This window comes from Ruditapes philippinarum, unplaced genomic scaffold, assembly GCF_026571515.1.
Source record: "Ruditapes philippinarum isolate M1 unplaced genomic scaffold, ASM2657151v2 ctg1678_1_1_1_1, whole genome shotgun sequence".
NCBI classification, from domain to species: domain Eukaryota; kingdom Metazoa; phylum Mollusca; class Bivalvia; order Venerida; family Veneridae; genus Ruditapes; species Ruditapes philippinarum.
The window spans coordinates 263553-291413 of record NW_026861405.1 but is presented as its reverse complement, the minus strand read 5'-3'; the positions used below and the strand labels follow the sequence as shown (position 1 = coordinate 291413).

Sequence of the window (27861 nt, the reverse complement as noted above, 5' to 3'; positions counted from 1 at the left end):
ACAGACAGACATTTTATTTCAATCAAAAAGGCTTATAAGCCCATGATGACATAATACAGCATATTTACAAGATAACGAACAGTGCATATGTTAAAATAAAAAACATTATCACAATATAATTATGACTTTACAGGAGAAGGTCATAATAACAACTCATTCGTTAGAACGTAGAACAATGCAAATATTAATTTATGTTTGTCTTACACTCACGTACTTCTTATCTGTTAAAATGATTGCATGAATTAAATGTTCTGTTCTAGAAATGTTTAGCTACCCAAAAATAATATAATTTACCATGATATTAATCTATGAAGTAGTGTCACAACAAACATAATTAATGTTCATTACATTACATAAATCATTAAACTAAATTAGTTTATCTACATATCTTACCTCACTATTGAGCCAAGATACATAGATTATATTATATATAGATTCCTATTATGCTAATAATCCCATATTTAATCAGTCTTACCGAAACGAAACTGTAAGACCGATAGTATGGCATGCAAATATACATTATTATATAACATATGTTAGACATGTGTTTGAGATATATACTTATGCGAATAATATCAATACATTTCTTATTAAGATGCTTATTACAATACAATATATATTACATATCTATTTTACTTATGACTATACACCTAAAATATCAATATCTATTTAATGATTTATTTGAAAACTTTAAATTGGTATATAGAACCGAATTTCGAATATTATAGGCATTATAGATATACATTCCAAGGTTTCGAAGAGTGTTCTTATTTTCTGAATTTACAAGGTCAACCAATTTTCGCATACTAGGTCTTATCCAATAGCATCTATCAATATACTTTTTTCTTATATCAATAAATAACACACTTTCTAATATAAAATGATATTCGTCTTCGATTTTACCACATGTTACACAAATTATTTCATTTAAAGGGGTCCTATGACGCCTAGACCATCTACCAGCTTCTATCTGTAATCTATGAGAAGAGACACGTAAACGAGAAAACGCTTGACAAAATTTTTGAACATTAAAACATTCCAAATAAGGCTGAAATCTAAAAGATGATATTGTATTATAAAATAAAGCCCTACTGGATTGATTTAGTCTTGCATTCCAGTTTTGAATAAAATGATAATTTAACCTTTGTTTTGTTGGTAAATCCAAGCGTCAACAAATCCAAGTGAACATAATAGATTTTTCAATAATGAACACCAATTTACTTTACTAGGATACATGTCTAGATCTGATTTAATTAAGTCGTAAACAATAACAATATATTTATTTTGTTTCGTTTGTAATATTCTTAGCCAAAATTTTATTGCTTTGTACATTTGTATAATTTTAAAAGAAGTTCGACCTAATTCACCATAAATGAAGTCATTCTGTGTAGTTTTCTTTACACCTAATAGTTTTTTACAGAATTGTAAATGTACTCTCTCAATCGATAAATCATTAGCGAAACTACGGAAGCCCATTGAGGCCGTTTTGAGATAGAAGTTAGAACTTAGATGTTAGATCTTAGAACTTAGATCTTAGAACTTAGGTCTTAGCTCTTAGAACTTAGAGGTTCCGTTTAGGCGGGGAAAACGCCATATTTACTGCAAGATGGACAAGAAGATGAAAGTAAGATTAACTTTTTATTATATTTCTTTAATTTTATTTTTTAATTGAAAGAGTTGCAGAGAAATCGCTAGAACGTTAAAAGATTAAGTGATTATATATTATAAATAAGGACCGGGTAAAAACCAATTTCAATAGGAGACAAAGGTCGAACAAGCTAGATCTCCAACAAGCATCCATAAGTAGCTATTTTAGCCAGTTCTACCTATTTTAGCCGAACCTGGCAACCAGAAAAATATTCCATGGCGGACACAAGCTTTGAAACTGATATATCTGTTGCCTGTATTTATATAATTCCCCAATTATCAAATTTGAAACAGTATTTAAATTGTGTATCTAATAGTTTTATAATAATTAAAAAATGTCAGTTTTCTAATGTGTATGAAAATAATTTGATTATTTTTCCTATTGCAGAATCTTCTTTATTCCTTTTCCGGACGACGAAAATGGTTTCTACATGGGCATGGATGTTTGGAATTGGCTGTTATAACACCAGTTTCTAGTGTTGTGATCATAGATTAGCTGTCATTCTCAGAGGGGCGCATTTAACAAGCATAGAACTGATTAAGAATTACTTATCCATAGTACATTTTACAAGTATACTCAACTAATACTGAAAGATAACAAAATTATCCAACGCAAAACACGTACACCAAAGGACGATGGAAGGGACCCCATTTTTGTAGTAATCCAGAGGAGTGCCAAATATGTAGGTTTCGATCGATGTAGCACAAACTGGAGACTGACAACCGGTTGCAATGTGTAGAGATTCCGTGATGAGGCTATTGCCACAAAGCGATCCCAAAGTAACTAATGAACGCAACGCCACCGATCACCTCGGCAAAGATATGTCTCGAAAGGTCTTTACTTTGTATGACATGTAAATGGTTACAGCAAGCTAAAGCTATATGGATTCTGCATCCACGTGCACGGACTGATCGACCGGTACAGTCGACACATTTTATGTCTCGAAGTATCAAACAGCAACAACTCGCCCGCATTGATAGCGTCATATTGCCTTGACACATAAAACTAATTAGGCATTTTACAGAACTGTATATCCAAGTTCTTAGTTCATCGTTCTGGTTTAATTTCAAGTTCATGTGAATATATGTTTTGAATATAACTGACGGATTAAGAAATGCTATATTTTCTTAAACTTTTAACAAAACGTTTAAAAATAAATATTTTGTTAATTCTTTATTTTCGATGTTTTATTGTTAAGATTTTCAAGATTAAAATTACTTTAATTTATAGGTTTACAAACTGTGTATGATTTTATTTGAGGTTTTTAAAAACATGATATGATAATTCATTTTGATTTTTTTCAATGTAGATAAGATGTGCTTGTTTCAGGTTTTGTTCATATCGTTCGTCTGGTGTGTATTTTTGAGGTTTTGAAAAGTTCGTTCGACATGACGAGTTTCGTAAGAAGCCAACCATTAAAAAATTACTATGTGGCTCTGTGTATCCAAATTTATTTCTTCAGAATAATTCTTAGCATATCATCCGTGAATAGCATAGCTGAGCATGAGGTATTGTGAGTTCCATTTTCCATTCAACAATATGCACCATTTTATTATGATTATTTGAACATAAGCTTATGTTACATTACCATTTTGCTCATATTCACTGACAACCATCCTAATGGTTACAACTTCCTGACCTTTTGACCTTTTAATTCTTAGCCTTTTACCATAAATTTTATCATACTCAACATTTCTTGAGAATTACAAGCTTTTAGTTTGAACCCACACGTAACAATTCTTGACTACTTTAACTACAAGAAAACCTGACATGGAAACATCTTACTTAGTTAATTTTCTTAAATATTAGGTATGCCCATGTCCGTTTCTGACTAGTTTAAAGCCTAATAAGTTTATCTCGACATTTCGTTATCTCGATATTTCTGACAGACCAGATGACTTCGAGATAACGAGAGTCGGCTGTATTTTCTTTAACTCTGAATATATGGCTTGACTTAAAGATACTTTATGGCCTTGACCTAAAGATGACCTTGATCTTAAATAATATTTGTTTATTACAGTTACCAAAACTGAGTATTTCATGAACTGTTTTGGCTTATACTCACATATACCCATCATAGATTTTATTAGATTCTACCATAATTTGAGCATTTCTTGACCTTTTTGTCTCATGGTATCATACGACTTTTTTCTATGAATATTTGAAATAAACTATAGATATCATTGATCTTACCAAAAATGTAATTGTAACAGAGCTGAAGTATTAACGGTTTCTGAAGTGTGCACGCTATTGACAAGTTCTTGTCGAGATTGTGATATTCTTTTTTGTGATAAATGAGATAAGTGTCTTGTATCATGTTTTGTAGTTTACTGTTACTTGAATAAAGTTTTATGTATGAGAACGGAGTTATGTTTCCTTCTTTTAGCTCTTTCAAAACCGATTTTTTAAATTTTAATAACTAAGTTCTAATGTCTAAGTTCTAATAACTAAGTTCTAAGAACTAAGTTCTAATGTCTAAGTTCTAATAACTAAGTTCTAAGAACTAAGTTCTAATGTCTAAGTTCTAATAACTAAGTTCTAAGAACTAAGTTCTAATGTCTAAGTTCTAATAGCTAAGTTCTAATTACTAAGTTCTAATGTCTAAGTTCTAATAACTAAGTTCTAAACTAAGTTCTAATGTCTAAGTTCTAATGTTTAAGTTCTAATAACTAAGTTCTATAAACTAAGTTCTAAGATAGTTGGACCATGTTAAGGCCACTTTGTAGGTCCTTCACTGCCACGGCCTCCTTTGGACCACCTGTTTGAAGCCCTATATTTCGATCGATCGAGACAGGGTCTCAGCTTTGTTATACTCCGATTTTGTCCGCATTTAAACACACGTCCTAACTAGTCTGAAAGGCATGCGCAAGTGCAGATGTATCGTGTGAAAATCAGTTGAAATGGTTCTTCTGATGTTGACACTTCTTTGAACAAAAGGCCGACAAACACACACACACACGCGCGCGCACGCACGCACAAAACAACAACAATCAATAAACGTACTGCATATAAACCAAAAATACTTTTGCAATCTGTGATTTGCCTCATCACAGCAATTTAAGGCAACATGCAACTATAGCCACAATAATTGCGTAAGGTTTTTATAAAATCGCTATGGATTCTTTCATTAATTTTTGCATGCTTTATATCTAGTATTATAGCTTAGCCTTGTTATACAACAATTGCTTGATAAGCCAACATTCGGTACCTTGCCATTTTTGAAGCCAAGAGCATGTCACACCATCAATCATTTGTGCAGAATTATGCACTTTTGTCACCATCGGAAATTGTAGCAAATGACACTTTATTTCAATACTTTTAATACACATATGTATCATGGTAACCCAAATCAGTATTAAAACGCTGATAATTTCATCAAATATTGATACAGAAGTGCACTTCGTTAAAATTAAGGCAATGGTTATATTTTATTTAAGTGGCCACTGTGATCTTGACCTGGTAGAAATGGAAACACGGAAGAATTCACCGCTGATACAAAGTGAACATAAATGTAATTCTAAATGTAGAATAGACACACATTCTGATCGGACCATTTATCGAAGCTCTGACTACACCATGCGTTCCTCATAAACAGTAATCTTGAAACAGTTCAATACGGTTTTAAACAAGATTCCAGGCATCATTTAGCACAAAAGGATAATATTGGGAGTCTAAAATCACATAAATATATGTTAGAAGATAATATATAATCAATAATATAATTATATAATATTTAAAAACTAATATATTATATTATTAATTATTATGAATGCCAACACGAAACCCAATTACATGTTTATTGTAAATCATTGTAAATGCTCAACAATCATCTGTAAAAGATTCAAGGTACAATGTTAACGATTCGTTTAATGGCTTCAAGGCTTTCTGTTAGTCGACGACAACACTCAAACAAGTTTCTCGGTTTCGTTTCAATGAAGTCGTGTAAGTGATCGGTAAAGTTCTGGCACATCTGTATGTCTTCTTGTTCAACACGATGACCAAAATTATGCCCACCATAGATTCCAGGTATAAAATAAATTAAATCAGGTCTTCCGAAAGGCAATTCAAAACTCCTTTGGGTACATGTATAGTTCTGCTTGGATCAAATCCATAAAACAATATCTTAGGCATTCAATGTGAACACGATTTGTTATATCCAAACTTTGAATGAATGAGATCCTTGAAAAATGAAATCAACCAGTGCAACGTTGTCTACGAAGTAATCCCTACCAGGATTCTAAACGCTGATTTGCTACACTTTTTCCATACATAAAACTTTTCAACCAAGATACGCTTTCTGTGCCGTTATATTTGAGAATTTTCAGTTCCTCTAATGTGTCTGCGTAGTATGACGTTTTCACTTGGGGCGAGTTGTCGCTGTTTGATACTGTTTGAGCCATAAAATGAGTCGACTATACAGAGGATGCAGAATCAACATGACTTTAACTTGTCGTAACCATTTACATGCCACACAAAGTTGATCGGTTCTAGTCTTGTTACATGCGCCCCTTTGAAATGGCAGCTAAATCTGTGATTACAACACTTGTTACTGGTGTAATAACAAACAGACAAACTCCAAACCTAGATACTAATTTAGAAACCATTTTCGTCGTCCGGAATAGGGATGAAGAAGATACTGAAATAGGAAAAATAATCAAATTATTTTAATACACATTTGAAAACTGACATTTTTTAATTATCATAAAACTAACAGATACACAATTTTAAATAATGTTTTAAATTTGATAATTGATAAATACATAAATATAGGCAACAGATATCAGGTTCAACGCTTGTGCCCCTCATCGTAGATTGTTTGGTAGCCAGGTTCGGCTTAAATAGCTAGAACTGGCTAAAATAGTCACTTATGGAGTTTGTATCAGCCTTTTGAAGATAGCTTCGTCAACCTTTGCCTCCTATTGAAATTTTGGTTGTTTTTTTACCCGGTCCTTATTTATAATATATAATCACTTAATCTTTTAACGTTCTAGCCATATCTCTGCAACTCTTTAAATTAAAAAATAAAATTAAAGAAATAATCATAATAAAAAGTTTATCTCACTTACATTTTATTGTCTATCTTGTAGTAAATATGGCGTGTTCCCGCCAATATGGAACCTCTAAGTTCTAAGAGCTAAGACCTAAGTTCTAATTAAGATCTAAGTTCTAAGAGCTAACATCTAACTTCTAACTTCTATCTCAAAATGGCCTCAATGGGCTTCCGTACGAAACAGCATACCTCGGAACAATAATTTAATATTGGAGCTACAAGCTTATCAAACAATTCTAATTTATGTTTTGGGGGTATATAAGTAAACTTATACAAAGACAGGCAGGCAGGCATACAAACAGTAGGCCTAGACATTTTATTTTATTCCTGTAGTGAATAGGCTTTAAAGCCCACGAGGACATAAATAATGCACAATAACGAACAGTGTATGACATAAACATATCAACATAATATAAACAATCATGAAAAATGTTTGGAGAAGATCAATTTTGATTGATAAAGTAAATACCAGCCGAAATTTTCTTAAGTATTTACATAATCAAAATTGATCTAGTTCCACTAACTTATAGTTCTCTTATATATACATATACACATACAGACTGGCGGGCAGGTTAATAGAGGTCAGTCCGCCGGTTGGTAACACTGGGTGAAGGGGTCTGTGTGAAAGAGAGTGAGTCGCAAATTTCGTGGTAATGCATAGTATTCCACTAGTTTTCAATAGGGGGTCACTAGTAAAATTTGTGCGTGATTTTCACTTTTAAAAATTTTTTGTGTGTTATGTGATTTTTTTCTAAATGAATTGTTTACAAGTTCTAATCTGATATACTAACCAAATCCCCAAAGGAGGTCATGCCCCCTCCCCTCCCCCGCCCCCCCCCCCCAACACATACACACTTTTCTGGAGCCGTGCATGCATACTAAACTCAGAAACTCATACTAAACAAGATGCATGAATAAAATGCCTGGCGTGCATAAAAACATTAGGCCTATCGTGGCTTTTTCAGTAACACACAAAAAAGTTAAAACAAATCTGATAATAAGCACGTTGCAACGTAACAGTGAAATGACAATAATACGTATCACATTCGCAATTTAATTTGACAACAACAACAACAACAAAATGGACGTAAAAGACGAAAAGGAAAAGAAAAGAAAAAGAACAATAAAACTTGACGGTTCATCTGCGTCAGGTGATGGGAAAATAGAGGCAAAAAGAATAAAACCTGATTCTGTAAAGGTATGACATTTTCTATAGTGATTTTACTATTGGTTAATGACAAGTGTTAGACAAATCCGGCCGGTTTTGGTGGATTCGTTACCAAATATATTCGTAACGGATTATTTTCAGGTCTTAAAAACCACCAAGGATCACTACTCACTAGATTGATTAAATTTTATTAGCATTTTGGGTAAATGATAAGTGGGTTAATGATAAGATTTTTAATTTTCAATGACTAATGAGTGCTAACTAAAACGGTGTAAAATTGCATCTATATAGGTCTTAAGCTAGCTTAAGGTCTTCAGCGTACCCGTTTATATACTATGACATGAACGCTGAAGACAGACACATAGGGAAAGTCCACCAATAATGGTGCCAGGAATCTGGCACGCTCGTATTCATTCATCGAACATGCCATGAAGTAAAGTGAAGCATACCTTGATAAAACTATGTATAATCTGTTGATAAGCCAAGGATGGACATATAAAAATCTTATTACGAACATAAACTACCCATTTTTTTCCGACAGGTAAAAAATTCAGCACTTGGCCGCCATATTGCCAAAATGTTTGACCACGTGATAACGGGATTGACCTTGACAGCTTAATTTGCGCGGACGGTTAAGAAAACCGAAACCATGTGCTCCCAAATTTTTTTATAAACACACAGTTAAATAGGCAATTTTAATGACGGTATTAATATTTTGATATTTTAAATGGTAAAGAACGATATTAAAATAATTGTTTTATCGTAAAATGCACAAGAATTAATTGGGACAAGGGTATTTGCAAATGAAAAATAAGGTTAAATCAACTTGCGTTATTCTGGTTATGTTTTGTAACGGGTCTAATCTTAATGGCCCATCAGATGAAAAACAAAAATATTAAAAAGCGGCTTATACAGTTTTGGAAGCCAGAACTAGTCTTAAGCCAATCAGAACAGTGTTTGAAATTAGCAGTAGTCTGATAGCCCCTGACTACTAAATTTCTACACGGATTACCGTTAACAACTTTTCACAGTAACAAGCCAGACCAGGCTACCATATTTTCAGAGGCAATATAAACAACTGTTTTGAACAAATGAATCATGCTAGTGAAATGTCTTTTGGGATAGTTAATATTCCAATCTGGTAGTCCGACCAGCCTAGTGGATTCAAATAAGGATGTAACGGTTTACCGGTATACCGATATATTGCAATATGAAAAAATAAATTTCGTACCGGGGTACGATTTTTGGAAAACCGGTACTTTATAAAATTCATAATTTTCAATTAATTGCCTTTTAATTTCGCACACATTTCGCATAAAATCTTCAATTTGGCGAATTTTATTAGCGCCAACATAAGATAAAAATATCCGACCCAGATGTGAAAGGGAACGCGCGACTAGTTTTGTTTATCCAATTGTGTGACACTTTACTTTCTATTTATTCCTTACATTTCTATTAAGTTTTTACTAAGAATATATACATATAATAATAATAATATATAATGTTACACCATCTTTGCATCAACACATACACAACAATACGTATTGCAATAAACTGCAATACGCTTCTGCAAAATGGCAATATATTGCAATACGGTTTTTACCGTATTGTTACACCCCTAATTCAAATCCGAAATTTCTTACACTGTCAGAATGACAGTTTTTCCAATATTAAATCATGGTGTTGCAGCAGATCTCTCATGTTGTGTTTTGTGACAATTGACATATCTATGTAAGCAAAAAAATTCAAAACATATTGTTCTATTTTGATAAATCTTGAAACAGACTTCAGTTGTTGATAAGCTCCGCCTTTATAGCATGCTATTTAATCAGTACTTATTTAGTTTTAATTTAAAAAATTTATTTCATAATGCCGTTTAAGATTAATTGAATGAAATGACATGTGTATAACTTTTCGACAGGTGCTTTCCTTTAAATACTTATTAACCCATTACCACATGAGCATTTTGTGAAAAGTGGCAGTTTTCATTGAAAGCCTCCTGTTACAAGTTCAAATGAAACTATAAAAAATGTTTAAATATCAAACTTGGCACAAATATTTTCTGGACCATAGCCTTTGTAACAGCATACTCGATCTTAAATTCCCTATTACCATGGCAATGATGGGACATCTCAAAATAAAGTGACATACCATATAAATTGTAAAAGGATCACCTGTTTTGATTTTCTTTGAGTAATATAATGTGTTTGAGGAGAGCACTTTTGAGTTAAAAAAAACAACAATCTTTAGACTATATCAATATGTCAAAAGTTTAAATATTCCATTTTGTGGGAAAATTTTAGGTACAGTATATGTATGTATTTTAGATAAAGCAGGAAGTACCAAGTGTTAATATTGGCCGTAAATTATTTTATGCTGAAGAAGATGAAGTTGAAAAGAGAGATGTTAATAAAGATGTGGAGCTTTTTCAGAGTGCGTGTGGAGACATTCAGAGAACAATTGCTGAAATCAAGACATTGAAAGAGTCGAAAGGCAAAAATGCTGTAAATATCATTATTTTCTTGTCTTTAGTTGTAGAGATGTCTCCTCAATACTTCTTAAAGGATTCTTTGGATTCTTGTATAGAAATTTAATCAACAATCTTTTCACTGAGTATATATGTATTTTATATTTATGCTTGTTCCTTTTTCTTGTATATTTGTATATAATTATGTACATGTATACTGGCGGCAGTAACATAATTTGTCACTATTCGGTATTAAGCAGGTTGTCTGTAATGTATAAGGAAGAATTAAAAGGTTATACTAAAAAAATCTGTTATACAATTGGATAGAATCGATCTTTAAGTGGCCCATGCTTTGCAAGTTTAATCAGTAGTTTTGTTGGTAAAGGAGTTGTCATAAGCAAAAATGGAGACTTGTGACTGACACAGCACTTTTGGACACTTTTTTGACAAAAAATAAGGCTTAAGGTTGTGTACTTACTGAAAAACTTGTTTATGTGTATATGTATTAATGGTATGATATTATTGATCCGATATTTATATACTATACTTATATGATATTTCTATATAAACAGGCAGCAGAGATTGAGAGTAAGCGTATGGAAGGTATGTTACAGATAGTCATGCTGAAGAAACTAAATAGACTTGCTCATATTAGATGTAAGAAGGTCAGGGACGGCACTAACGAGGTAATCAATCATCATTGCAGTGCTTTTTAAAAGACTGACTTGGGAAATATTATTCGACTGCATTCAGAGAGAGGAATTGTTCAGTGGGAATTTAAAGAGGTTGCCTAAGACAAAAGTCGCTTGATACAAGTGGTCTGGGGCAAGTTAGACTGTATACAAGTCAGTATCAATATTAATTGATTTGTGGTGTGTTTTTAGCTCACCTGTCACAAAGTGACAGAGTGAGCTTTTGTTATCACTTTTCGTCCGGCATCCGTCCGTCCATCGTCTGTCCGTCCGTCCGTCCGTAAACTTTTACTTTAAATGACATCTCCTCATAAACCACTAAGCCAATTTCATCCAAACTTCACAGGAATGTTCCTTTGGTGGTCACCTTTAAAAATTGTTCAAAGAATTTAATTCCATGCAGAACTCTGGTTGCCATGGCAACAGAAAGAAAAAACTTAAAATATCTTCTCTTAAAAAAACCCAAGAGCTAGAGCTTAGATATTTGGCATGAAACATCTTCTAATGAGTGTCTACCAAGTTTGTTCAAATAAAAGCCCTGGGGTCAAAATTGGCCACGCCCCAGGGGATCTTTGATTTTGCCTATATGCATATAGTAAAAACTTAAAAAATCTTCTTTTAAAGAACCCAAAGAGCTAGAGCTAAGATATTTAGCATGAAACATCTTCTAATGAGTGTCTACCAAGTTTGTTCAAATGAAAGCCCTGGGGTCAAAATTGGCCCCGCCCCGGGGGTCATTGATTTTCCCTATATGCATATAGTAAAAACTTAAAAAATCTTCTTTTAAAGAACTCAAAGAGCTAGAGCTAAGATATTTAGCATGAAACATGTTCTAATTGGTGTCTACCAAGTTTGTTCAAATAAAAGCCCTGGGGTCAATATTGGCCCGGCCCCGGGGGTCATTGATTTTCCTTATATGTATATAGCAAAAACTTAAAAAATCTTCTTTGAAAAAACCCAAATAGCTGGAGTTTAGATATTAAGCATGAAACATCTTCTAGTGAGTGTCTACAAAGTTTGTTCAAATAAAAGCCCTGGAGTCAAAATTGGCCCCGCCCCGGTGTTATTGATTTTCCTTATATTTGTATAGCAAAAACTTGAAAGTCTTCTTTGAAAAAACCCAAATAGCTAGAGTTTAGATATTAAGCATGAAACATCTTCTAGTAATTGTCTACAAAGTTTGTTCAAATAAAAGCCCTGGGGTCAAAATTGGCCCCGCCCCAGGGGTGTCATTGGTTTTAACTATATAAGTATAGTAAAAACTTAAAAAATCTTCTTTTAAAAAAACCCAATGAGCTAGAGCTTAGATGTTTTTCATTATATGTGTGTAGTAAAAACTTAACATCGTGAAACATCTTCTAATGGGTGTCTTCCAAGTTTGTTCAAATAAAAGCCCTGGGGGTTTAAACTGGCCCGCTCCGGGTGCCTTTATCCAGGTGAGCGACCTCAGGGCCATCATGGCCCTCTTGTTACTATAAACACTGCTATAGTAAAACCATTCTTAATGATGTTATGCATGTTTAACAATAGCATAATGATAAATGCTGAAAACCTGCATTTGTTTAAAGGATAATGGGGCTCTCATACTAAGGCCTTAGATCAGAATTGGGGGTCACTATCCAAGGTCTATAACTCTGGCATGGATTTTGATTGAAGTATGGCCTTTTTCTGACATAGAAAATTCTTTATTTAGGGAATTATGCCCCCTTATCTTTCTTTGCTTTCTTTTTACTATCAGCACTGAGAAAAGTGGAGCATGTTGCCCATGAACTGGTCTTGTTTAAGTTACTATTGACAATGTTTTGGAATTGTTTATTGTAGGCGAAGATGAGAATAGACCGCTGTCATCTACAAGTACAGAATCTTCTCTATGAAATCATGCATCTTGAAAAAGAAATAGTCAAATGCTTAGGATTCAAGTAAGTTCACTATTTTTATTTGCTTATTTTATGTCAAATTTAAAAAAAGAAGAACTTAATATAGGCTATTGATTAAATCTGTTGGATGTTTTGATTTAACTGATTGCATTTATTTGTAGCTACAGAAAAAAATGCTGGACACAAAATATTTTCTTGGATTGAAGTTAGTTTTAGCAAGTACATGAAAATAATGTATGATAAAAGTTATATTTCTATGACTTGGGCCTCGAATAGGACCGATAAAGACTAGTTATGTAACCTTGTATCATTGATTTCAGCAGGAACTAAGTACATGGATTTTTTAAATGTTCCTTTATTTTTATTCATTCTGCAGAATTTGTTGTTAAAGTATTCTTTCTGCTGGATTTATTAAGGTAGTCATTCTGCAGGAGTTGTTGCTATGTTACTCTTGGTGATTTGTTCTTAAGGTAGTCATTCTGTGGGATATGTTATTAAGGTAGTCATTCTGAGGGATATGTTATTAATTAAAGTACTTTTGGTAGTCATTCTGTGGGATTTGTTCTTAAGGTAGTCATTCTGTGGGATATGTTATTAAGGTACTTTAGATAGTCATTTTGTGGGATTTGTTCTTAAGGTAGTCATTCTTAGGGAAAGTACTTTTGGTAGTCACTCTGTGGGATTTGTTCTTAAGGTAGTCATTCTGTGAGATTTGTTCTTAAGGTAGTCATTCTGTGGGATATGTTATTAAGGTAGTCATTCTGAGGGATATGTTATTAATTAAAGTACTTTAGATAGTCATTTTGTGGGATTTGTTCTTAGGGAAAGTACTTTTGGTAGTCACTCTGTGGGATTTGTTCTTATGGTAGTCATTCTGTGGGATATGTTATTAAGGTACTTTAGATAGTCATTTTGTGGGATTTGTTCTTAAGGTAGTCATTCTTGGGGAAAGTACTTTTGGTAGTCATTTTGTGGGATTTGTTCTTAAGGTAGTCATTCTGTGGGATTTGTTCTTAAGGTAGTCATTCTGTCGGATATGTTATTAAGGTAGTCATTCTGAGGTATATGTTATTAATTAAAGTACTTTTGGCAGTCATTCTGTGGGATTTGTTCTTAAGGTAGTCATTCTTGGGGAAAGTACTTTTGGTAGTCATTTTGTGGGATTTGTTTTTAAGGTAGTCATTCTGTGGGATATGTTATTAAGGTAGTCATTCTGAGGGATATGTTATTAATTAAAGTACTTTTGGCAGTCATTCTGTGGGATTTGTTCTTAAGGTAGTCATTCTGTCGGATATGTTATTAAGGTACTTTAGATAGTCATTTTGTGGGATTTGTTCTTAAGGTAGTCATTCTTAGGGAAAGTACTTTTGGTAGTCACTCTGTGGGATTTGTTCTTAAGGTAGTCATTCTGTGGGATATGTTATTAAGGTACTTTAGATAGTCATTTTGTGGGATTTCTTCTTAAGGTAGTCATTCTTAGGGAAAGTACTTTTGGTAGTCATTCTGTGGGCTTTGTTCTTAAGGTAGTAATTCTGTGGGATATTTTATTAAGGTAATTTTGGCAGTCATTCTCTCGGATTTGTTCTTAAGGTAGTAATTCTGTGGGATATATTATTAAGGTACTTTTGGCAGTCATTCTGTGGGATTTGTTCTTAAGGTAGTAATTCTGTGGGATATTTTATTTAGGTAATTTTGGCAGTCATTCTCTCGGATTTGTTCTTAAGGTAGTAATTCTGTGGGATATATTATTAAGGTACTTTTGGCAGTCATTCTGTGGGATTTGTTCTTAACCCATCACTTCATGAGCATTTTGTGAAAAATGGCTGTTTTCATTGAAAAGTCTCCCGTTACAAGTTCAAATTGCTATGAAACTATAAAAACTGTTTCAACACTAATCAAACTTGGCACAAATGTTGACTGGACAATTGCCCTTGCAACAACATGCTCAGGCTTAAATTTTCTGTTACCATGGCAACGAGGGGACATCTCAAAATTGCCAAAAATCACTATTTTGCATTGATTTTTTCCATCAAAATTGATTTCAAAGTGCTGCAACTTCTCATTGGATTGAGATAGAGTCAAATGTTTTTCAGCGTTGGTTACACGTTACCTTATGATCAATCTGGGGTCATTTACAGCCTTTCACAAGTCCAAAATTTTCTTGGCGATGAGGGGGACTCCGCCCCCTTCAAACCCCCCAAACAGAAGGGGGCACATCCCCCTTCTGGCAACCCCCTGATGTATCTTTTGGTTGGGGGGCCGCGCCGAAAAAGAGGTCACTTTTTTTAACAACATTTCTCAAACAAAAACAAGTGTTTGGGGCCTAAATAAGGCATTTTTTCATCATTTGAGACAACAAAAAGGGGGGGGGGGTGAAAAAGGCGTTAAAAGGCGTGTATATGAAGTAATGGGTTAAGGTAGTCATTCTGTGGGGTTTATTGTTAAGGTAGTAATTCTGCAATATTAATGTAATTGTAGTCATTCTGTGGGAATTTATCGTTAAAGTCGTCCTGTATGTTTTAAAGTTAAAGTAGTCATTCTGTGGGATTCATTTTTAAAGTAGTCATTTGTTTATCAGGTCAAAAGATGAAGAGATAGATCTTATTCCGGTGGATCAATTTTATGAAGAAGCACCAGAGGAGATATCCAAGCCTGTATGTACTTATTTATTCAATACACATTGTTTGCCACCATTAAATGTTTTGTTATTAAATGTTATTTGATAGAATTATCTGTACATGTACATATATATTTACAATGAAACATGTTTCAGCATCTTTTGCAGAGAAATAACCTGCTGGTAATTTCTGGTATTCTACCATTTTAAATAATACTATTATATTTCTGTCAAACTACATTAAAGACAGTTTTTTGTTTTCCGTTTGTGAGCAATGTTTTTATGAGCCTTACTTTTTGTAATGATTGGTCCTAATTTCACTGGCTTTCAGACTGTGTAACAACTACTAAAATGTAGCATTCTGGACAAATGTTATATAAGTTAAAATTGATCATTATTGTATGATAATTGATATTGTGATAATTGAAAGCAAAGTTTTATTTTGAAACCAGTCTTCAGTTTGTTTTCTTACTGTATTCTTTTGGACACTTAAAGTGTTAAATAACTGAAATATTTAGCAATCATAATATAATTACAGTCAACTCCACTTATAACAAACTAGCTTATAACGAATTATCATTAATAGCGAACTAAATCTGACATCCCCGGCAGATTCCTTCTTTATTTTATATTAAATCACATTGCCTAATATGTACTCGCTTAAAACAAATTTTCAGCTTTAGCGAACCATTTTTTCAAGTCCCAAACGACGAAAAACATGTAAATTTTCTCGGTTAAAACAAAGTGTTTTAATTGAAATGTCGGCATGCTCTCGATTAAGATCAGTACATGAATACCGCTATCCGATAATTATTCAATCGAGTGATTGCACAGGTAGGAATAAAGAGTTTGATAAAATATTCTCACAACATTATTTCCTACTTGTTACGGAAAATTTATATTTCGCACCCTCAGTTGATAAATTGTATACCCGATAATTACCAAATAACTGATTTTTTGTTTGCAATATTAACCAAACAATAACAAACAAATAGTAAAAGAATACCAATGATAAGCACTTTATAGACAAGTTCTACATGTCTAAATACATGTACATATGTACATAATATATTGTTAAATAAAATGACCCACATTAAATTACCGCTGCCGTTAAATACTGATTATCTGGTAACCAGTGACATGGCAAATCTACCCACCCAAACAAGTCAGCAAGTTGTTGCTACTTCACTTTTAGCGAATTTCGGATATAACGAACAATATTTAAATGTCCTATTGAGTTTGTTATAAGCGGATACTGTATACTTGATACACTCATCTCTGATGTTTTTAAGATTGATTTAGCTAGATCATTATGAAACAAGGCTAAAAAGCACAGCATTAATCTAAATGTTAATTAACCAAAATGAGAGGCACACATTTTTCATGGATAATCAATTATTTCAATTTTATGCTCAAAAGTATTGAAAGAAGTCATAATATGCTGTTTGTGAAGTTGATTTTGCGAGTTTTCTGATTTTATTAGTATCCCTTTGATAATTGGTACATTGACAATATATATGATCATTGTTACAGGAGAAGACAAAGACAGACAGTCATCAACTAACATTATCCAGACTGGACTGGGAGCTAGAACAAAGAAAACAGTATGTGTCTTCATTAAGATGTATACTATTATAATACAAATGTAGTTATTAGCTGTATATGAGATAGGAAGGGGGATTTTGGAATACCTTTGTCTTTCTGTCTGTCCAAGTAACTGGATTGAATTTATCATCTGTGTAATGAAACTTGGTCTATATATATATATATATATATAATACAGATGTAGTTATTTGCTGTATATGAAATAGAAAGGGGGATTTTGGAATACCTTTGTCTTTCTGTCTGTCCAAGTAACTAGAATGAATTTATCATCTGTGTTATGAAACTTGGTCTAAATGTATAAATTTGAATGTTGAAATGAGGATAATTTAATCCAATCAAAATCAACCAATAGATTATTGAATTTTTGCCTATGAATTATGAACATATAGATGAGCATAGTGTATATGTTTAATGCCATCAAAATAAAAGTGTATGAGAGAAGATTTTCCAGTTTTGCCTCCAAACTTGAGCAAATTTATGTCATTGTTTTTTACAGACTGTCAGAAAAGTTAAAGGATGCTGTAAAAACTAAGGAGGATATAGAAAACGAGATAAAAACTAAACAAGAGCATCTAGAGAATCTACAGCCAAAACTCAACAACATATTACAGGTTATTTAGCATATGCAATTTAAAAATTATAGAAATATATAATAACAATATTTTGTAATTAGGCTTGCATGCTTTTATATCTGATTGCATCGCTGATATTTTGTCACTGATATTTGATTACATCTTATTGGCTTATCTAGGTTACCTGATTATCACAGTATGTGTACTGGATGAAATATGTTACTGTATTGCCAGAATTCAATCTAATGAAAATATTTTTTACAAATTAAAAGGTCTGAGTGCAGCTTATATACAGTATAAATTAAAAAAAGAATTAACTATTTCACTGTTTTATGAGTCCTTTTTATTGACAACAATGTTAAAGCTGCAAAATAAATGATCTCTTTAACAACTGTTTAGTAAGGTGGTTTTGGTATGTTGAGAATTAGATAAAGGCTTTTTAGTACAAAATGTTTTTTTGAGTAAATTAAACTCAATTAGACAATAGAATCTAATGCCTTTGATTCTTATAGAAGAGCTTGAAATCCTAAAATTTTATATTTATTAATGAAATACTAATATACAATGTATTACATTAGATTCCATGCTAGGTATTACAGAAAAACATTAAATCTTGCATTTCATACTTTTTGATGATTTAATTATTCATTTATTTTTATTTTTACAGTCTACAAAGCCAGTACAAGAGTATCTGGATATGCCATTTGACAGTGTTAGAGAAGAGCATATGACTGCCCAATTCTTACCGCACCCACTGTATGTGCTGTATATGCAATGTAGTGCCTACAAGGATGCCTGTGGTATATTATATTATATTTACTTTATCTTTAGTATATTAAAGGAGCTTCTCTGAGGTCAAAAAACTTAAAATTTGAAATTTTTACATCAATTAAGTTAGAGTGATATGATATTTGACTGAATTCATGGCATATGTTATATAATGTTTCCTTGAGGGGTGTTTGTTTCTTTCTTTAAAACATAAGTTTTTGTCTGCTGGTTTTAGTGATTCACATAGACTTAAAGTCTCCAAACTAGATATACTTAATATCATACTAAGTCATAATAATTATACATAATAAAAAAGTTATTTTAAAAATTATTTTGTTAACATAAGTTACACATGGAAGATAGAATTTGAATTTATTGATATTGTTTTCAGACAGCAGAATGAAAGTGAGTTTGGAAGGAGACCTGAATGCAGCCAAGTCTCTGGATTTATCAGGGCCCTCAATACTTGGTAACATAGTTTAATAGTCCTCCACTGATGATGTTAGAATGAGGATGTTGCAATGTATTTTATTTGTCCAATTTCAAAGAATTTGTCATGAATAAAAAACAAGTGATAAGTTTTTGATATTTTGATATGATTATATCTGGAAAAAGAATGTCATTTACTGCTTCTTTAAATTTGCTTTTGTGTCATTATTAGAAAAGACTCGTAATTTATTGTTCATACAAACTTTAAAATCCTGTGAAGTTTCTTGTTTAATTTTAGAATGAAATTACATTGACTTGGTTGAACTTCTTTCAATTTAACTTTTGATCAATGGAAGAAAAAAGTCTCCATACTAACATTTTGTATGATTTTTAAAGATTGCAAATAACGTACTATCATGTTACACTGTTACAGATGAGGACAGTGAAAGTGACCAAGAGGAACCGGAAGAACAGGAAAAGAAAAACAGTGTATGTAATAACATGATAGTCACATGATCATATGGTAGTCACATGATCTAAGTCACATGATAAAACATATATTATGGTAGTCATATGATCTAAGGCAGTGAGCCAGTGACATTTTAAACTTGAACTTTTACAAAACAATATAAATAGAAATGTTAATTTTGTAGGGATTTGATTACATATGAATTTATTGAATTAACTTTACCTCCACTACATAATGTAGAGGAGACTATACTGGAATCATTTTGTCTTGTCAGCTATCTCCATCATTGTCTGCTCTATAACTCCTGTACCCCCCTGAAAAGATTTTATTCAACATGACACAAATGTTTCAACAAGACAATGTGCACATTCCATGCTGGAGTTGTGATAGCTCAAGGCCACGGTCACTCATTTAATAGATGTTCAAATGTTCACCTCAACAAGATGATGTGCAGAAAACATGTTGCTGCTGTTCAGTCCCAAGGTCAAGGTCACCTTTAAAGGTCAAATGTCAGACAATTTTGTGTCCCCAAAATATGAATCACATTCCTTGAAGAACAAATTATCTGCAAACTTTGCTTAAATGTTAACCTAGAAATATAATGATAAATCAACTTACATGAATTCTTGTGCCATAAGAGATGGTGGGAGTATGCAGCTGTAGTTATGTTTTTTTATGTACAAAATAAATAGTGCAAAACTCTTTTCAAAGTTTTTCAAACTAATAGAACTATCATCATTTATGTGACATATTGTTGGGTTTAATGATTACACGTTTTTAATGCACTATATCACTATTTTGATAATTGATTATTGGCAAAAATCTTTGTTTTTGGACACTTCACTGTCACATGTTTATTTAATTTGTGTGTGTGTATCTTTAAAAAAACGTTTTTTTCTTCTATAAATATAAACAGAAACGGCGTAGGAAGACAGTTGATGTGAAGAAGTCAGAGAGCACATCTAAAGTTCTGACCAAACATCCCCTGTCTGTTGTTATAGAAATCATCTGTAAAGGTGAGTAGTTTTGTTTTAACCAAACATCATTTGTCTGTTTAAGCAAATCACCTGTTAATGGTAAGAAATCAAGTTTGACCAAACATCCCCTGTCTGTTATTTTGCAAATCATCTGTAAAGGTAAAGAGAAAAGTTTTGGTCTGTTAAACAAATCACTTGTTAAAGTTTAATAGTAAAGTCCTAACCAAACATCCCATGTCTCTTGTTTTACAGGTAAGTAAAAAGGTAATAGGTAATGATCTGGTTAACCATCATCATTGAGCATTATGTTTTAAAGAGCTTCGTGTTTCTGCAATACAAGTCTGAACAGATCAAATACTGAAAAACTGTTCAGCTGGCATGATTATATCTAAACTTGACCTGAACCGACCAAGAAAAACTCTATAAATCCAATTTAGATAATTAAAATCTATGGTATACTCATGCCTGTTATTACAGTAGTAATGCTCAAAAATGGAATATATTTAATATAAAAACATTATGTGTGAATTGTGAACTATACCAAAAGAGAGTGTTTCAGAAAATGTTTATAGAGCACGATCATGAATCTTGACAAATGTGTTTTGTCTGTTTCAGATGGAAGTCAGTTACACCTGACATTCTATTATCTCACTTACTTAAAGATAATTACTGTAGGTGTGCAGGTAACAACAAGCCCAGATGTAAACTCTCCTTGTGTGTCCGGAAGGTAATATATATTATTCATGGTAACAGGTTTAATATTGATACTACACTGTTCATGTACCAAGTGTAAATAATTCTTAAACCATAGAATATACAGAATACGTTTCTAAAAAGATACACATTTAACCTGAAGAACTAGAACATTCTGAATTTCTTAAATGGACTTGTCCAGATTCCATTGTTGGAACTGTTCATTAGCAATGTTGGTTTTTCAAAGATGAAAATTTAAGGTGATTCAGTCAACAGTATAGAGTCTAGTTAGACAGTAAGGGTGTATAGTCTGATGTGGCTCTATACTGGTGGCAATGGTTAATTTCTTTAGTTTCCGGCAGGGTAAGGGTTAAGGAATGGTTTGATTTGAATGATAAACAAATTGATTTATACTAAATATGGTATTTGCGTGACAATCTAACTAATATGTTTAAACCATTGAGTTAAATGAGTATTTCATCAACTCTTGAAGAGATCATGAAGTTAGTGCTCGTGTAACTTCATACTTTGATATGATAGTACACTTATTAAAATTCAAGGTGAATATTATCTTATTTCATATCACAGTTTTGCCAAAACAATAAAACAATAAAAATAGACAATATGCATGGATTCATTTATGAAATGACTGTTTATTATGTATGTATATCTTTCAAAAAGTTCTTGCAGATTTTTGTGTTGAACCTTTGAAAAATTGTTGATTACAATGATATTCAGAAGATAACAAAAGTTGTAAATTATATATAGATATTCTTGTTTATTTCAGTGACATCCTGTCACCAGATTTAATTCTAGATGATCTTTACCCAGGAGATCATGGTACTGCCTCACCTAATCTCAGTAATCAGTATGAATTGTCTCGCTTTGGGTAAGAATTCTTAAAATTTCTTTCATAAATACAATGTTTATTGATAAAATAGTTTTAAAAAAATTTGCATATTGTAATAAATCACCAGCTTCTTTTGGCTTTGTGATCAAATCCATCAAGTTATGTTGAATTTTGTCATGTTATGAAACCATCTAGTTCCTTTACAGAGAGTTGTTATTTTGGTTTAAATTAAGGTGTCTGTAAGTGTTGTCAAATAATATATGTAAGTGCACTAACAATATACAGTAAAATAGCTGTCATTGATCCATTGCAAAGCATATTGACAATACATCAGTATTGAAATAGTTGTCACACTTTGATTATGTTTATGCATGTAAGTTGGTTTTTTTAAAATACTGAATGGAATAGGTTGAACTTCACACACTTGTACTCTGTGATTATCTGATAATGGCTCATTCTTCAGATATTTTATATTTCAGACTGAAGGATCTTGAGAACTACGTGTCACAGGTTGGAAGGCCATATTTATGGGCTCAGAGAATGGGTGGTCTACAGTTTCTTGATGGTGAACCTTCAAAAGCCCCGAAGTCCTCAATCAGTTCACAGACTATTCAGTTTACAGTGAAGAAATTAAGAAAGCGTATACAGTCTAGGCTTGCTCTACTTAAACAACTGAGTGCATTAGGTACAATAATCTCTTTATAAAAGTGATTGTTCTATACATGTATAAAGGAGGCTTTGTCTTCAAAATTTGTATTAGATATGTCCCGGATGTTTTGAGACATTGCTATCTACAAAAACTGTGTCATGATCAAATTGAAGTTTGGCTTGCTTAAACCATATTTATATTGAAATATTCCCAAAGAGTTTGGAAAGTAAACACAACATAAACATATACAAACATATATGCAACTATTCATTGAGCAATCCTGACTTCAACTGACAGTTTACAGTCAACTGCAAATCATCTATATCCCCGTTCCTAACACTTAGATGTATGTACCAGAGAAAAAGTACCAACCTTGAAGAGGCAAACATTAATCTTTTAAACCAGTACAATTTAAAAAATACCTGTAAATGTCATACTGACACAGTGTTTGATGGTGGCACACTACTTTTCTGGTGATATCAACTTTCAAAATTTGGATTGTATCTGAATGTATTTTCATTAACTACTGCAAAGTCTGTGTAAAAATTACATATAAATTGAACAGAGTCATTTAGAAAGCTGCAAAGAATGGTATTTTAGCATTAATGTTATATATTTACAGAACGCAACAGTATTCCTGTATCCATTGAATGTATGGCCATGTTTCCTGTAAAACTTACAAGCCAATTGAAGTCGTGGCAGAGGTCAACATATGAAGAATTTATAGAGACACCATACACACAGACTGTTGTAAGTCAGGGTTTAGCCAGTGAATCTGATCTCTACTTCACAGCTGTAATAGAGCGTGGTACAGGTAAATTATAACATGTCAATTCTTTGTATAAAATATATAACTCTTATTTAGAATTTATATCCAATGTATAAAGTACTGGGTGTTTCATAATATTTGTTCTTATATCATCCTATTTAATTTACATATATCTTTTACAATGATAAAAAAAAGAAAATGTTGATTTCATGACATCATTTATGACATCACTTCCTGTTGTTTGAATTTTTAAGTTGGCGACGACCAAAGACCTGTGCTGCGAAATTGTAAAATATTATGAAACACCCAGTATATCATTTGTTGAGCAACACTCTTTTGGAGACAAACATTTTGGTTGTTTCTGTGAGCTGTAACTCTGTAGAGGTTAAATTTATTGTGAAGTATTCTTTAGGCAAGTCTGTTATTGTAGAGGTGATTTGTTCACAGAGGGCTTCCCTGCTGAGGTTGTTACATCGTTTTTATGACATATTCAAAGTAAGGTACAACGAGTCTCACTTCATGTGACACCCTTGAAATTATGCAAGTTATATTAACTCAGCTGATAGGATTGGTGGTTAGCATCTCTTTGATACAAGTTATACAAGTCACATTTCACAATTTTGAATTATGCTTAAGCTTCTAGGTAATATTTTCAAAATTTTGGAAATTCTAAATCTATAAAATTGAATCTATTCTATTTTTTTACAGCAAAGATGACAGCTTGTATAGTGGTAGGATCAGACTATCCAACTGTAGCCCCATTATTCTGTATCAACATTTCCTGGGGTACTAACAGAAACTCTCAAAATGATAGTCATATACAGGTAATATTCAGGGCTTAATACAGTATAGTCATATACAGGTAATATTCAGGGCTTAAGTACAGTAGTCATATACAGGTAGCATTCAAACTTCATACATTAGTCATATTATGGTAACATTCAGTGCCTGAATACAGTATAATCATATACAGATCATATCATTTTTTGATTGGTTTATGATTTTATTTTTTAATTTGATTTAACTTATAAGAGAACTTTATTATCTTTAGGAACTAGAAGAGGAAGTGAATATACACTATGAGGAGCTTGTCAGTAAAAAGTCACATGACCAGTTATTGGCCAATCAGCTTCAGCGGCTAGTTATGTGTTTTGATGTTTACTTGGAAACTGAGGCACAAAGCGGCAGTAACGAGGGTCCCATTGAAATTGCTAAAGAAAAGGTGTTTGCAAGAGTAACACGGTAATATATTGCTTTTTATGCCTTGCTCTATATTGCAGAAAAAGATATATTTGATTTACTATTGTCTGTCAAGGACTTTGGATTCTTTCACGTGAGAAAGCAGTCCTGCTAGCTTGTGGAAGGTTGTGGGTTCTACTCATGCGCCCACTTGTGCCTGAAATAATGCCAGAAAGGGCACCTGAGCTCTTCATCCCCAGTAAAGCTGGATAGTCACCATATAAGTTATACAGTGTTGATGTGACAAAAAATCCAACATAAATAAACAAATCTGACTTTGGGATATAATGAAGTTCCCTTTTTTGATGAGTCAAGAAATGACCAATGTCCTTGCACCACCAAGGAATGACATTCAGTAAAATTCTGTTGAGATATTTTCTTAATTTAAAATTTTATTCTTGGTTTTGTTATATTCAAGTGTTCATTTATTTCTGTCAGAAAAAATAGTCTGTACCAGTATTAGGCCAGTACATGCATGTGTATTTTCTATTCTTGTTTGATTCTTTTATACTCAGAAAATACTGTAAATATTTCAAGGTGATATTATTTTTAACATGAATTTTATATATTTTTTTTTAGATTGTGTTTTTTTTTCTCTCTTTGAGTTATTACATTGTGTTTATTTTTCTTTCTGTAAGTTATATAATTCTGCATGTTTGTAACATCGCTTTTCATTGAAAAATCGTGACGTTACATAGTTTTATATACATGGCTGCTGTCAATTTTAAAGAAAACTCTTATTTTTTTCTCTAAAAAAGGAAGTTTGCTGTATTATAAATTTGTTATAAAGATTCTTAACAGGTTATATGATCATATATATTAATTTGGTTGTTTGCAATATGATCCTCACCTTTGGCCTGGTTATATATACAAACAGCCCTTTATATATGGCCATATAACCTTTCAAAAAAATCTTTATAACTAATATTGCATTGTTAACTTAATAAAGTATTTAATGCTATAAATATTTAGAGTTAAACACAACTGATTATATTTCAGTGGTCGACAGCGGTCAAAACCTTACAAGTTTAATGCAGACACTGGCATCTTCTCCCACAGATGAAACAACATGCTGTATACATAGATATACAGAATTCATCATACATTTGTACTGTAATATCAAACACTTCATATTTTAGTTTGTAGTGTTTTAATCTGCAAACGAAATATGCAAGCAATGCATATCTGGATATTCATTCATCTATTAACTTTAGTTGAGTACTTAATTCTTTCAACTGTTGTATTAATTACTGATATAGTGTTGAATGAACATTTTATAGCGTGATCTACACTTAAGGACTTTGTCAAACAATCACCAGTGTCCTAGACTCCTAGTAACATCAACAACCATTTTGTTAGCAAAAATTATGTTTATGAGTACATTTATATGGAGAAAAAAATAAAAAGTTGAAAAAAAGAAATTGTTTTCTTTCATTATAAAGTGTTAATGATATTATATTTCCTGTTAAACCAGAGAACGATACTTCTTGACACTCTTCAAAATAGTTCCACAGAGTAAAGTTCTTCAGAGTTAAAGAGTAAAATTTATATTTAAGAATTTGATGACCTGGGAAAAAATTAGAAAAATAATTTAAAGTACTTGATGTGAAAATTTTGAGAGACATTTGATAAGACAATAGACTTCACCACCTACAAGGTAAATGTATAAGGATGCATTTATTTATAAAAAATACAGTCAATTGGACTCCTTAATTCCATACAATTAATAATGGCTTAAAATCTAATTCTCAAACCACATAAAGAATATTCTGTAAATTTTCAGTTTCAACTTTTAGCTGGACTATTCAAAGAATAAGGAGAACAATTGTACTCCTCACACTTGATAAACCTTTTGCTTGCAAGTTGGTATCTCCAAAACTATTGAAGGGAATTGTTTGAAACTTTACACAGAATAATCAAGTGTGCTGTATGTTCATAAATGGTATAGTCTAGCAATGAATTTGATACAGTCTGTTAAAAGTTTAAGGTATTTCAATATTGAGCTATTTACAGTCTGGCATTAGACTGGTGGCAAAGGATAATCACTATTAGCTCCAGTAGGTTTAAAGGTTAACTGATTCCTGTTCATTTTGGAATAAGTTTCTCTTTATTCCTATTATGCCAAAGATTAAAAAACAAATTTAGCCATCCAACATTTCTCTAGTGATTTTTAGCCAAACTTCCCACGGAGCATTTTGTCAGTGTATTGTGGTTTGGGTTTTTTCAGCATTTTTATGGCTTTTTGTTCAGTATGTAATTCTCTTCTATGCACAACTCTTTCTACATTTCTCATGGCATTTCAATTTAACTTTCACAGTACTTTTGTCAGCAAGTGCTCTGGCATAATTATGTATGTTTGTTAATGCAACTACATATACTACAGTTCTCGGAGGATTTTAACTAAATTTGCAGATTTATTATAATCAAATGCATTTGGGGATATTCTTTAAGTTTCACAAACAAATAATTTAAGAAAAAAGCTTGTTTTGTTTTAATTACTATCACTTGTCTTTAATATTAGCTTTAGAAGCATAATTTGAATAAGTGCAAAATGGTGATGAATTGTTGAACTGTAAGAGGTACTGATACATGATTCAGTAAAGCTTTCAAAAGAAGAGTTTCACAAGATTCTTTTCAAGGACCAGAATGTTGCTTGTAAAACCAAAGAGGTATACATGAATATTATTTGTTATACAACTTGCTGGTGGGATGTATGGGAAAGTATAGCCTGAATGAGATAAATGTAACTGGAGGTGGTAACAAAATTGATTCAAGAGTTACATTGTATTGCACTTATTTGAACTGAGAAATATCCCTAAAGGAACAATATCATATGTAACACTAAATCTTATGTGCATGCATAGTTAACTTTTTACAATGGATGAAACCACAGAGTTAATTATTATTAAAACCATTTTATAATGCAATATGTATATAGTATGTAGACCTATACATGTATGTATGTAATATGTATACATAATTATGTACATAATAAAACTATAATAATTGAATTTATTTCCATAAAAAACATTTGAAAATTGTTAGTGTGATTCAACCCTAATCCACTTACAAAATGTAATTGTGTAGAACTGATAAGAATAATAAAAAATATCTAAAATCTGAGTTTAATCCTTATAAAAAATTAAGGATGTGACATATTAAATAAATAAGCATGTATATATAAGAGTTGATCCAATTAATCAAAATTTGGTAGTGGTAAACAAAATGTGAAAATGGCTTAACACATGGTTTTACATATGTTTTGTTGTTGTTTTTTTGTTGTTGTTGTTTAGTTTAAAGAATTTGGTTTTCAATGCTTCCA

At 32.1% G+C, this 27861-nt stretch overlaps 1 protein-coding gene across 1 annotated transcript; it reads left to right on the top strand.

Annotated features, from left to right (window-relative positions):
- The first annotated feature begins 7736 nt into the window (after window positions 1–7736).
- Window positions 7737–25954, top strand: LOC132715521 (THO complex subunit 5 homolog). Its single transcript, XM_060698533.1, has 18 exons — window positions 7737–7896; window positions 10194–10370; window positions 10906–11019; window positions 12847–12944; window positions 15481–15556; window positions 17053–17123; window positions 17621–17735; window positions 18364–18496; window positions 18856–18933; window positions 19327–19382; window positions 20279–20378; window positions 20955–21066; window positions 21820–21921; window positions 22362–22567; window positions 23154–23345; window positions 24009–24124; window positions 24352–24542; window positions 25539–25954. Exons 1-18 carry the CDS (start codon window positions 7780–7782, stop codon window positions 25600–25602), a joined length of 2118 nt encoding a protein of 705 aa, XP_060554516.1. The 5' UTR covers window positions 7737–7779; the 3' UTR covers window positions 25603–25954.
- The last annotated feature ends 1907 nt before the right edge of the window (window positions 25955–27861 follow it).